At 39.6% G+C, this 14,217-nt stretch overlaps 1 protein-coding gene across 1 annotated transcript in view; it reads right to left on the bottom strand.

Moving 5' to 3' along the window:
* The window catches only part of pde2a (phosphodiesterase 2A), a 123,653-nt gene that overhangs the window by 17,718 nt on the left and 91,718 nt on the right, over positions 1-14,217 (bottom strand). The window contains exons 6-15 of the mRNA XM_015009470.2: positions 14,067-14,122; positions 13,814-13,873; positions 11,866-12,022; positions 11,202-11,254; positions 7,293-7,367; positions 6,658-6,699; positions 5,865-5,933; positions 5,644-5,774; positions 1,312-1,423; positions 427-466 (exon numbers count right to left, since the gene is read on the bottom strand). Of these exons, the coding sequence (XP_014864956.1) occupies positions 427-466; positions 1,312-1,423; positions 5,644-5,774; positions 5,865-5,933; positions 6,658-6,699; positions 7,293-7,367; positions 11,202-11,254; positions 11,866-12,022; positions 13,814-13,873; positions 14,067-14,122 (795 nt within the window). The remainder of the gene's footprint in view (positions 1-426; positions 467-1,311; positions 1,424-5,643; positions 5,775-5,864; positions 5,934-6,657; positions 6,700-7,292; positions 7,368-11,201; positions 11,255-11,865; positions 12,023-13,813; positions 13,874-14,066; positions 14,123-14,217) is intronic.

The following is a 14,217-nucleotide window of genomic DNA, read 5'->3' on the forward strand; positions in this document are numbered from 1 at the left end:
GCAGTAGGATAGAGCCCAGGCAGACAGAAACAGAGATTACAACATGAGTACCTGAGGATCAACAGCACAAGCTGATAAGAGCTTTTGTAATCATGGGTTCAGTCCAGTGAGTGGCAATTTGCTCTAACACTGGATCAATTTTTGTTCTCACAATCATGATAAATCAACAATGACATGTTCTGCTGTGGCTGCTGGCTGTTTTATAAGAATGGGAGTGTGAGGATGGCAGAGCCATCATTTTTAATGCCCTTTTAAGTTTATTATGATGATTCTGGACATTATCACCTTTACGGTCAGTAATATCTCATTCAATTATGTGCACCGTTTGGCTTCAAAGGTGAGCATTTAAATATCTGCCAGCAAAGCAGATCTTCCAGCAGTGTCTGTTCACTGGACATTCAGACAGAGATGGGGAAAGAGACGTACCCAAGTGTGTGAAGAGGTTCTTGGCCACTTGCAGAAGTGCCTAAAAAGGGAAACGGTGGACAATAACAAGCTCATCAAAAAACAGCTTCACAGCGTAAAGCACATTCCTTCATCGTCATGTGAATGCTGTGCTAATTATGAACAACTTGACTAATAATGGAAAATGCAATCGGAAGGATTTTAAAACCGAGAATTGGGTGCACAAGTTTGAATTTATGGAAGATTTTCTCAGGCTGAAACTATGCAGACAGTGTGTGTTCCCTCTAATATACGGAGAAATATCTCTCAGCAAGCCGCAGAAAATCCACACGGTTTTTGTTACCTAGTTTTATGGTCAGACAAGTCAGAGGTTGAAAATATTTGGCCACACTGAAAGATGAATGTTTGGTCAAGGTGAAGCTTTCAAACCAAACCAGCTGGCAAACATGGAGGTTTTGGGCGTCTGCTTTATTACCAGTGGTACTGGTGCACCGAGCAAAGCAATAGGGATAGCGAAGAAGGACTAGCTTGGATTTTCCCCCTGTTAGCACAAATTAAACAGATGGAAAGTAGCAGCCGGGGCACCGGTTGGTGTTCTCGCAGGACGATGATGTCAAACGCACACCAAAACCGGCTTTGGAATCGAAAGGCCAGAGTCAAACTAAGCTTTAAAATTAACTTTACTATTTCAAAATATCCATTAAGAATTATTATTAGTGGAGGCAAATGGATATATTAGCATATTTAGGTTGGTTTAGCGAAAACCAACTGTACATTTGAACATAATAACACGAACTTTAAAGACAGGGTTCTTCAAATCAATCATTTAAAGACCAAATTATTATGACTTTCACATTAACGATAGGCACATGTAAACTTGCGAGTGAGTGGGGAAATGTGCGATACCTGGCATTCCACTTTTAGTTTCTGTTCTTTCTGAAAGGCCAGAGTTGAAGTGAGGACTGTTGAGGTGTAGCAGAAACAGTGCTGGATGACGTGTTCGTCTGCCTCTGCATGTCTGCAGAACACAAACAAAGTCAAACAGTGAGAGTTATACACTTAATCTCCTCTTAATGTATTATTCATGTTGCAGTAAAAAGTCTCTGAGTGTTTTTTCTTTAGCTCTAGAACATTTTAATAAACATTGTTTTTACTATAGTTTTAAATCCTGTTATATTTACTCATAGGGAGCGATAATAATTTGTTCTAATTAATAAATTCTAATCCACTGCATTAATTCTTTTGTTTTATCCCTGCTTCGTCGGGTTTCGGGTCACGGCACCTCATTTCAGAGAAATGCAAATTGCTTCTGTGTTTCATTAACATCTCATAGAAGAAACAAAATATCCTAGGTGACAAATCAAGTGTTGTTGTGAAATAAAAAGGCCCAAATTGCACATATAGTACTTACAGCTAATAAAAATGTTCCCCTACTGGATAATTTTGCTGAACAAATCGAAAAATTATTTTCTGCTTCTGCTTGGGTGACATTTTCTGTTCCAATCAGTCAAAAACTCATTAAGACAGTAATGCAGAAACAGGTAACGTAAAAGAACAAAGTCACAGCAAAATGTCTAGAGTGGGGAAAAAAAACAAAACAATAATGAAACCAGTTTTCCTGCAGGTTGGGAATCTTTCTAAACACCAAAAATGTGACCATAATGGCTCATGTAATTGGCTGCAGTTATCTGTCACTTCCTATAGAGAGCAGTGGCACGTTGTTATGGGCTCGAGGGTCTTTCCTGGTCCCAGATCAGACACACAAGGATCCTGTCAACGGAGACAGGAGCCTGCATCTGGGAAATCTCTGTGACTGACACCCAGGAGAGCTACGCTGAGACCGGAGGATCATTTTCTGTGGTAACAGCCAGTTATTTGCAGTCATGACATCGTCTGGTCTCCATCCCCACAGGTTGAAAAGTAGCCAGTGGGAGTCCTTTTCTAAAAAAACGTAAAATACATGTATACTGCAGAAAGAGAGCGCACAATACACAACAAATAGAAGATTTTGGTTATGAAATAGCTCTTCGTAACTCTGCAGTAGACCCGGCCGCCGTGCTGGAGAGAAAGATATTTTGAAATTCTTCCATATCTTGGAAACAAGCCTAACAAGCGGCAGCTCTGGGCTTCCAAAACACGGATATTGTCTAATATATGAAAAACAAAAGGTTCTCTGCGTTGGCCCTATCCCTTGCATTAAGGTTGATCTAACAAAAATCATTTTTTGGTATTTTGAGCACTACCATTTTTCTGTTTCCTCTGTTTGTGGAGTTTTCTGGTTGTAAAACATGAGTTATGAACCTATTACCGCTGCCATGCTGTGCTGCTGGGGACGTATGAGGCCATATTTTATTTTGCACACAAACAAACTCTGCATATGTAATCTTTATAATGATGGCAAAGTTCATCTGTTTCACTGCGTTCGGAGCAAAGACCAGACTGACTGCGTTATTTGCTCCGTGGAAGCCCTGATCCTGCAGCACTCACCATGGTAATGAGACGCCAGCCACTACTGAGTGAAATGATCAGACATGATCCCTTCTCATCCATCTCATGAGGGTGTATGCATATGAGGAAAAAATAAAAACAATATGCCAATAAACTCCTCTGCATACTTTAACAAACACAACCATGGTGATAAAAAAAAAAAAAAAAAAATAGAGAGCTTTTTCCCTGACTTCTGTATTCAGGAGATAACGGCATTGCTCCTGGCAGCGCACAGAGACAAACACACACCGAGGAGACACGCCAAAACCCGCTGCTGCCAAATCAGGCAGCCAAACCACCCGCTGCTGTTAGACTCATGACCTGACTCCAGATCATCACACCGCCATCATCCTCATCCTCATCATCATCACACCCATCTGCTCACACACACACACAAAGGGAGGATGAGTGGACATGGGTTTTAAAGTGCAGCGGCATGCAGTCGAGGGCGCGCTTTAAGTGTGGACGTTCTGTCAGAGGCCCGACAGTCAGAGAAACATTTCACAGCCTTCAAAGATGGGCCCGACCAACAGTCCAAACACTTGTCACTGATGAGGCAAAGCTTTGCTTAGTTTGGGAAGAGTGCATAAGAATATATAATAGCTATACTGATGGAGCGCAATCAGCAACCTTCTGAGTTTTTTTTTTTTCCTCCTGTGATTTGAATGAAAGTTTAGTTTCTCTCAGGAGTTTTTGAGGGTTATGTAGGTGGCAGCTTTAGAGAGTGACTTTCTGGAAATCTGGTACAAAGACACAGTACTAGCCAAGGTCTTCAGAAAGTGGACCTTAATTCAGAGCCTTCATGGCTCAAGAAGGAGAACTATTTGTCATGACATTTATTGGTTGTGCACTCCACAAAACTGGCTTTTATATGAAAGTGTGGGAGTCCAGCCATCTAAGGCTGGAGTTCTGCTACATTTAGATGCGTTCCTGGTCCAAAACACCTAAATCAACCGATTACGTCTTTAGCGGGACTCTGCAGAACATAACTGCATCCAACCCCCCCTTCATTTGATTCAGGGAAACAGCAAAATGTTGACCTACATATTGTGTGGTGAAGACGATAACTGTAAGTTTCTCTGAGCGGCGGTGACAAAAAGCTCTATGTGTGTTAACATACACCTAATCAGCTTGAACACCCAGTCCAAATGATAAAGCATGATTATAGTTGTATTATGATGTGAAATTGCTTTTCTTGATTGGGAAAAAAGTAGATGGGTAAGGGCAGATGGGAGAAAATCTAATCAAAGACAGCCAAACACGTAAAACTGAGGACAACCCTAAGCAGAGCTGCAGCTGAATGCTTTAGATCGAAGCATATGGAAGAGTTACATTGGCTCAGTCAAAGTCCCAACCTAAGTAGAAATGAGACGGTATGTCAGGACTTAAAAATAGATTTAAAGGTGCTGTCCATTCTGACTGAAATTGAGCAATTTTGTGAAGAAAGGGGAAAAAATAAAATTTTATGTAAAAATTTTTATGCAAGATTTCCTCTCGCGTTACAGTGATAAACTGCTTTGAGTTGGCTCATCACATTAAAATGCTAATAAAATTTAATTGAATGTCGTGGTTTAAATGTGAAAGGTAAACACACACAAGAAATGCATCTTTTAACACAAGAAGCTCATTAGTAAACTATTACTGAACAATTGGAAATCTGTATTCAACAACAAGCATCAGACTCACAGCAAGTTGAAAACAACTCATGTCTGATAAAGTGCAACGAATCAAATCATGAACTTCCTATTTCAGGGAATTGCATTGTTGTGCGATACTCATGAAGACATAATAAACACTTTCTACTCCAATTAACTAAATAAACATTTCCATAATTTCCATATAATATAAGCAGTTAGAAGATCATTAAATTGAGTCATTTCTGTGTATTGTGAGCTGGTGAAGGAAGCTGGTGCTTCAGTGCACACATCTTTATCTGTGTTGCAGTCTTAAACTTGCCAATCAGCGTAATTTGTAACGTTAAAAGGAACGCTGTGTCTGTCTAACAGGAGGCATGAAAGGTTATATCTGTTTTTAGAGCCGTCATTTCCTAAACTTTCAGTGGAAAACGGCAACAACATGGCCCTGGGCCTCTCCTTGAGCCTTTCAGACTTCAAATACATGTTATTCACTAATGCTGACATTCCTGCAAAGGACTAATTCATTTTGCATATATAGTGAATCATTAAAGTCCTTAATTTGAATTAATTATTGGTCTTTCTTCATCCTTGCCATATTTAGATTCCATGGAGCTGCAAACAACATTCACATAACAATGACTGAACAACAAAAAGAGCAATAGAAAGCTTAGCTTTGGTGCGACGGACACATGCCTTAAAAAAATAAATATTGAGTATTTGTGTTGGTCCTAATTTTATGCTGCCCTGGGCGATAAACCCTGCTCTGGTATGTAGTTTTACTTCTCAATGGGCTTTTCCTCTCTCTTTAAGTAAATGCAGCTAGCTCCTCCACTTCATTTAGATTGTAACTATCCTGCTGCCAGTAAGATGTCGAATCCTCTGCAAACTCAACAAATCCAGGCAAATTAGCTAATCTAATCAGACCTCATCTCAAAATTACTGTTGCATAAATTGTTGCTTCTCCTAAGAGTCAGCAGTCTCAAATAGCAAACTGTGAACCAGCAGATTTTAATGCATTTTGGCATGAAGACGCGCAAGGGTGGGATACGATATTCTGCAATTACCGAGCTTTAAAAGGACACACGACCAACATGACAAATTAGAAGTCTCTCACCTCTGTCCGCCCTGCTTGTTAAAAGCGCAGGCTAGCGCCACCACATGACCGGTGGCCCTGCTGACAACAGGGACACAAAGCATGGAGGAGATCTCACAGCCCAGCATGCTGGACAGCTGCCTGCGTTCTTCCTGAGAGGACGAGCAGGACACAGACAACATCAGACGGGCAGAAAGGAGGCTAGTTTGATGGATCAATAGATAAGACGGATTGAATCTTACAGCGCTGATGTCCTGGAGGGAAATAGACTTTTTTTTCTCCACGACTTGACCAAAGCGTCCAAACATCAGCTGGACAGTTGAGAGAGAAAGACAGGGGTAAAGCAACCAAAGGAAAACTGTGTGTGTGTGTGAGGGGGGGGAGAGGGAAACCCCCCCACCAAAATCATGACAAAAAATATTAGAAGAAAATGTCCCTAGAGATTGTTTTTCGATAAAAACAAATAATAAATGAAGGCTTTTATATGTTTTATGGTAGGAGAAAGATGTGTAAGACTTTTTTGCCCTCATAGCTTTTCACCTTAGCTATCATCAAGGTTTCACACATCATTTGGCCTGGGGGGGACACACCATGTAATGAAGAGCCTGTTAGTGACATTACAGCTGCAGCGTAAGCATGGACAGGAGACCTGGAGCGACTCGAAGGAAGCGATTACTTCTCCTGCACAAATTTCTTAATTACAAACCCCTACAGAGGATTAGGAGCTTTTGCATGTGGAAGCTTTATTCTTTTGTGTCTGTCAAAAACACGCGCAGGATTACAGCACTTGTATTCTAAGTAAGCTTATTATTGTTATTATTAGCAACAAACATCCCTGAAAACCTCAGCTCAGTAAAGCAGGAGATGACGGGATCCAGTGAATAAAAGAAGGGAATGACTGATTAAGAAACATTTGAAATATGGATGATCAAACAAATAGGCAATTGATTAATAAGCAAACGGTCTCAGAGGGAACATTACAGATCTACAAATACAAGAAAATGAATCCATTGTGTTTTTCTTTCTCTGTCTCACCGGGAAGCTGATCTCCTCCTCCAGCACTTTGTCTCCAACCACCTAAATGTAACAAAGGTCAAAGGTTACAAACTATTTAAATGTTAGGTTTGAATTTAGTTCCAAATCACAGCAGAAACTGTAGACGGCTATAATCTATCTGTGTATGTCTCAGTGTGTGAAGAAAAGAGGTTGAACGTTTGAACGTTGTTTCCTTGTGGCATTTTAAAAACATATAATGAAAACCAGTGTGATCGAGAGCGAATGACCCTAATCGTGTTGCCAAATTGGTTACAAAATGACTCAAGAGCAACAAAGTTGATGTTTGTGCCCATCACAAAGTCCTGATCTAAGTCCCATAGAAAATTTATAGGCGAAGCTAAGAAGCGATTATGACCTTGTGAAACAACACCGGAAACATTTGACTGAAGTCATAAAGTTTAAATAAAAACTTTACCAAAGAACATAGAAATGTTTCAAACCTCCGCATTTAAGGAGTGTTAAAAATTTTACAATAGATTAATAATAATAAAATTACCTAATATAAGGAAATCTTAGTGTGACTTAAAGTTAGCCACATAGAATAAAAAAAGTGGTTGTGTGTCTTTCATACTGTGTAAATAAAGATTTGGCTTCAACGGTCTGACTGTGGTCACCTGGCAGAATAGCTGGTGGTTGTCCTCAGACACCAGCAACAAACAGCAACACTGAGACTTGGTCTGCTGCTGCAGCTGCACAGGAAGAGAAACACAATATCAGCCCAAACTGCGTACACAAAATCACAAACTACAACAAAACCGGATCCAGCCAGATGGCTCCGGCTATTTTAGTTAGAATTCAAAGAGCAATGAAATTACCTGGAGCTCCACTTTGGCAATATTTTAATGTAATTTTTAATGCTTTGCTGCACCATTGAAGTAATTTGATGTTTTTCAGATAAAAAATTAAATGAATCCCTATTGCCTATGTAAATGTCTTTCTCCTTTATTTCTCTTTATTTTGCTTCCAAGCAGTCAGGCTTTCTCAGAATCTTTTTAATAGGTTTTGATCTATATTTTTCAATCTCTTTGAAGGTCTCTCAAAACTAAGCTGTTTTTTTTTTTTTGACTTGCTTTCAGTCCAGTATCTGACCATATTCACAGGATTATTTTTCATTTGCTCGATAAGATGCTGTAATACCTTTTGACTTGACTAATGAATCATTCAGCTGCAAGGTCTTTGCTGGATTATTCTGTTTCGTAACAACATGACTAATAAAGCTTTAAGTTTATTAGTTTATTTACGCATCTTTTTCTCACCTGCACTTGCCCACCTTCCCTCATTTTTCAAAGACACTGCAGATCATGCTGCCATGGTCATGCACAAGGACTTCACAGGAAATATTATGAAAATATCTGGCTCCTTTGAGGCAATATATTGCAGTTAGATTTATGCCCACTGAAACTACACAATGTGTAGTTAGTTGCAAAAGAGTTCATAGTCCGTGAAACTCTAAATTTATTTATTTTTTTCATGTTAAGTAGTGTGGTGTACATTTGTATTCGGCCCTCTTTAATTCCAGTGCAATTAAATAAATGTCTCTCTACCAGCTTTGCAATGATAGGTTTGCCCATTTCTTGTTGCAAAATAGCCCAAATTTGGTCAGATTGGAGAGAAACCATCTATCATTTACTGTATGAAAAGTCTTGCCTTAACTCATGGGCTTTGACTAGGACTAGACTAGAGTAGAAGGGATTATCTCATCTAAACATAAAATAACAAAAATAAGAAAATATGCTATAGTTTCTGTAAAATAAATACTTTAAATTTAGGTCACAAAACTCAGACAAAAATAAAAGAAAGGGTATATGAAGCTCTCATATAAATGAAATGGTATGCATGCCCCCAGTCTTTCCGATGCTTTTATTCTACCTGCTGAAATTCAACCAATTTCCTCCTGCTACGTGGGAAGAGAAATGCTCTATTCACATTCATAGAGTGAAATACACTGTCACACACACACACACACACACACACGCACGCACACACACCCACACCCACCATTCTTCCCTGTAATCCACATATCTGGATGGAGAACAAGCAAGGCAGGAATACACAGCCTCTACTGCCAACAAGCTCACCCCCAAGTCACAAACATCAGCCCCTGGGAAGAACACATGTATGTGCACATTCAGCAGGAACATGCACACCCGTAGACAACATGTCGCTGCGCCCACACACAGTAATAAACCCCATTCACCTCTATTTTATTTATTTATTTTTCACAAATGCTGTTAATCCCATAAGAACTACTCAGAGCTTTCAGCACAAAACTGATGATTCTTCGGGAACAACAATCTCCTGCTTCCCCCTTTTTCTCCTTCCTCATTTCTACAGCAATGAACAGGCCAAATGAATCACTACTTAAATGAAATACATTCTAACAGCAGCGCACATTCTGTTAAAATGTGCAGTCTATCGCTTTATACAAAGGAAAAAGCTGAATTACGAGTTTAGAGGTGTTGGGGGGGAGAGATGTAGTGCACGCAGGCTGATCCGACGCTGCACAGCAGTTCAATAACACTCAGTTGGTCCCAAAGACGCACAGGTGCAGGAAGGTGTGTTTGACTTCAGCAGTTAAGTGGCTAAATCACCTCTTATGTTACTTAAATTGCTTAAAACACAATGCATGTTAATTTTCTCAAATGACAGCTTGTATTAGGCAGCAAACTTCAGTTTATTCTTCAGGAGTGCAAGAAGGAGCCACAATGAATATAGTATGAAAGCAGAGTTTCATACTATATTCACCTAGAAAACAAACTTTTCTGGAGGAGTATATATTACCAGGAAGAAGGATACTGTAGATACTCATACATGATGTATTCGTAGGACTGGTGAGACATTCTTTTTCGTTTTCATGAAGGTTATACTCAACAAATAGTTATCTTTGTAGCCCAATTAAACCAGTAAGGCAATAAAACTATACAAGTTGAAACAAGTTGTTAGAAACACTTGTAATGGTTTCACGTTTGCCATCAGTAACACAGCCATTATTTTTCATTTCGATATTTCCTATTTAATTCGCGTGCCAAACAAGTAGCTGGTATCGCCTGAGTTCAGCAGCACATGATTATATTATAGCCCTGCTGTTTCAGGAAGAGAAGGAAGGATTTTGTTTTTGCTACTTTAAAGGCTAACCTGCTGTAATTCCTATTTATTAGGATGCAAAAATATCCCTCCAGCTGATCCAAATACGCAACAGCAGGTCTGACAGAAACCAGTCTAATCCCATTTCTCCCACCGAGCCTCACTGGCTGCTTTCTAATCCAGGTACGGACCTTTTTACTGTTTGATTTACAAATAAAGTTCACCCAACCGAACAGAAAATATTCATACAACCTATAAAGAACTCTAAAGAGCGTTAATATAAAAGTGATCTTTTAGTGCAAGAGCAGCATAATATCACACTAAAAGGTATGCTGCAGTTCTCTTGCAGTGGTCTTTGGAGATTTTTCTACCTTTCTTGCTTCCCTCTTCATTTTTTGTGGTGGCAAAATGAACCTGGATCCTCACTGACCCTGTTCTGTCTCAGTCTCAGGTGTTTTTAAGCATTTCACTAACTGCTCTGACTGTAGACGTGGGCACATTTAGGCAAGTAGCCTTTTTCCTCGCCACCATTTTGTGACTCAGCACCAGATCGATGCAGCTCCGCCTCACTTGAACTGCATATTTTCTTTACCTAGTTTGGAGAGGGACAGGCCTCAGCGTACCATCATATTCAAATCATTCAAAGTTTTATTTGCACACTGATCAACACCAAAAATGCAGCTACAAATACATTTATTTTTATAAACATCACTAGTAGTAACACAAATAAGAAAGATACGTTTTATTATTTATCTTGTTTATTTGTTCATTCAGCTGCAATAAAAGATTAACTGATAAGATTAAAAAAACAACCAAAAAACATTTGTATTGGGGGCATCAATAAATGTGCAGGAAGCTGTCAAACACTCTTAGTAACCAAGCTACCGTGTAACTTTAAAAGCTCTAAATTGTATAAAGTAAGTTTTCCCAACAGAGTAGCTTTCTGGACATCCGCACAGGACAATACACAGACATAAAGAACAACCTTCTCTCTACATAGTCATGAAGCCATCTTGTGCTGTAATGTACTGAGGATTTGTGCAGGATAACCTTCAAATCGTCCTCCTGTCTCTGGTTTTATCCCAGTTTCTGTTATATTTCCCCATCTGTGAATAACTCCATACATTTGAATTGTATTTCTGATGATGCTGTTCCTCCCTCGCTGCTACAGCACAGCTTCTTCTCCACTGCATTTGATCTACACTTTGTTTCTCGCCTCTCCTTTTACAGAGTCTATCTGACTCTGTATATATAAATATGTGAAGTGGGTGGAGGGGCTACTCTGTGGAGAGATTGATGAAGTAATGGTGTGGCAAAGATTTTGCAACAGAAAGGGTGGAAGAAGTCGCCGGTGGAGATGTTTTGCATCTACTGTGCATCTGTGTGTGTGTGATGGTGGGAGGGGGGTGGAGAGGGTATGAGTGATCTCAGCTACTTACATAATTGATGACTTTGAGCTGAAGAGAAGCGGCATCAAGGTCATAGAGCTCACCTAAAAGAGGACAAGGAAACAAAGAGAGAGAGAGAGAGAAAGTGACAAGAGTGAAAAAAAAAACCCCACGGAGGAGCAAGGGCGAAGCGACATCAGGAAAGAGAGGGAATTCAGATCATGTATGCGAAGGGACAGAGAGAAATCCAGAGAGAGGTGCACTCAGACAGCGAGGTCGGGGAAGGGTGAAAGGAGCCGGTTAACAGGGGGACTAATAACAAAGACAAGACAAGAGATGGAGAGCTGCCTGGACTGCAGAAGAGAGAGCCGGAAAAGTGAAGCAAAGGCAGGGGGAAGCTGGGGAGAAAAAAGGCAACTCATATTTATTGACAATTACTGGAGAGTAAACAATGTTTATGTATGTGTGCAGGAACAGCAGGAGGTAGTCCACCTCCATTATGCATGAGAATTTAAACAATGTTTTGGAAAAGCATTCTGCTTTCAGACTTTGAATATAAATCGACAGAGCCGCCATGCCACTGGGTCCAACTCTAACAGCGCACTCGGTCTGTGGCTGCATGACTGCCGCGTTTCCGTAAGCCGTACAGTATAGCAGGGACAGTAAGTTCTTGTGCTTTGATGAGCATGTATGTGTGTGAGTGCTGCGAGCGTACCACAGAGCTGCAGAATGTTGCGATCTAGCTCGCAGTAGTCCTGCTCTGAGACATTGAGGTGCAGCAGAGCATTGTGGGACTGCAGTGGAGACGGGCTCAGAGGAGGCCTCTGATAGGACGCCTGCACAGCCTGGATGCGAACACATGCCACCGAGGCCTGCAGGGCCATAAAGCAGCAAACACAAACAAAGACAAGCAGCAAAGTCAGCTAAAATAGATATTTAACTTTGAGCTCTCTGTGCTTCTGTTCCATTATGTTTCTTTCCCAGATAAAGACAGTCACTGATCTACTGCTGCCACTGACTCCACGGGCTTTGTTGTTTGTTTCTGCCTGCAAAAAAATACTCCTGGACCAGAACTTCAGTTTTTTCTTTTGCTGTGTCTGCTTTCTGCCCTTTCAAGTTCAAGTCGGCTGTAGCAGATGGCCGAATCTGATTCTGCAGGAAGTTTATTCATGTTGAAGTTTATTCATGGTTCCTCTCTACTGTTGCCACATGATTGATCAAGACGAGGCATAGCTGCAAAATCAACCACTTCTTCTAAATTCAAATTATGCCAACTTAATTGGAATTAATGCCAATTAAGTTGGCATTAATTCCTATGCCAACTTAGGAATTAATGTTTTTTTTGCTACATTTAATTGAACATTTATCCTGCACCTTTTAACTGGACAATAGAGAAATCATCCAGAATCAAAATGAAAAAAAAAAAAAAAAAAAAAAAAAAAAAACTGGAATAAATTGGTGGCACAGGTGTGTAAGCCTCTGCAGTAACACTATGTTAAATTAGCAATCTTCTATAGATCAGACCTGTCATAATGCATCCAGAATCTGATGAACTGTAAATAAAGTCCTTTTCTTACAGAGAACCAGTCAAACAGGTCTCATTTCTAAAAGGTATCAGTCAGAAGAAGGGTAAAAAACATTTAAGGAGGCGAAAATGAAAAACTGTTATTTTAGAAAACAAAAATGACATTATTATTCGATGACAGGACATTTCTCAACTCATGTTAAAAAGACAAATTAAAAACTAGGCTGGTGGGCTGCTAAGAGACGGACAACAACAATGAAGGTGCTGCAGTAAATTCAGGTGAATTCTCCTGGTGTTCTACAAGTGACAATATTCTCCAGTTTTCTGGACTAAAGACTAATGCTGAAAGACAGAAACATTTTTCCAGGGGGCACAAAGTGTTAATCTGTGATGGAGTACAACTTCTGGGCCACTCTTCCAGAAAGGAAAGGGAATCTGGGGTTGCAATTTCAGACTGATTTAATTTTATTTGTCAATGTGGATGAAATGTGAGCAGCTCTAAATAGCTTTGAATTTCTATCTAAAACACGAAGGTTTTTAGCTGAAAGCTGAAAAAGAAAAGGGATTACGTTTATCAGTATCACTGTGAGTCTAAGCTTACAAATAAATTAACAACAGAATTTGTTGAAATCATTACTGATATAAATTTGTTATAAAAGTATTACTGATTGCACTTTGAAAATTAGGTAAATTTATGTTATTAAAGGTAAAGTTTAAACAGTAATGATTTCTTGGTTAATGTCAAGTTGTCATAACAAAGACATTTTGAATAACTTTGTAATAAAAGTGTCATAATTTACCAAATGACGCTTTATGACAACAGTCATAAATATTCATGAAGACTTATTCATGTTCATGACAGGTGTTATGTCATGTTTATGAAAGTGTCATGACAGTCTTATTCACCCCCCTTCAAATAAAGTGTTACCAGTTTTTTTTTAATGAACCACTGGTAAAAATATAACACTTTGAGAGCTGGCAGGCTATATTCTTTACTTGTTGCACTGTTCTGCAAAACCTACTTTTGTCAAACCTTATTGAGTAAAACACCTCCAGCAACATAGCGCAGCTCATGTTGCCAGGTTTTTTTCTTTCATTTCACGTTTGATCACAAAACACAGAGAAAAGGGGATCTTACGTGTTTTCCCAGCACATTCAGATGCAGTTCGTCTTGATCTGATAGCGGGCCACATCCCACCTGCAGCACACAGAGACATACGCACAACCAGTGAGATCTGAGCAGCACAAGGCATTGGTGCGAGCTGTGATGTCTCAGAATTCATTTTAGGTGTGCATGTTAACTTAAATCAGCTCCCAACAATCTACTTTTCCACAAAGAAGAGGCTGAATCTGCAGCATTTAATTTTTTTCTTTTTTTTTTTTCCCCTCACCAGTAAGACGGCTAGGACCTTGGTGTGATCCTGATCCAAGATGGGAACTACAAGAGCTGAAAGACAATGAGGTAGAAATAAAATAAAGCTTAAAATAACTGGATTAAATTAATTTTCATGACTGTAGATGTCAATCATATTTGTTCTTTTT

This window comes from Poecilia mexicana, unplaced genomic scaffold, assembly GCF_051168715.1.
Source record: "Poecilia mexicana isolate PSO_F unplaced genomic scaffold, ASM5116871v1 scaffold_13, whole genome shotgun sequence".
NCBI classification, from domain to species: domain Eukaryota; kingdom Metazoa; phylum Chordata; class Actinopteri; order Cyprinodontiformes; family Poeciliidae; genus Poecilia; species Poecilia mexicana.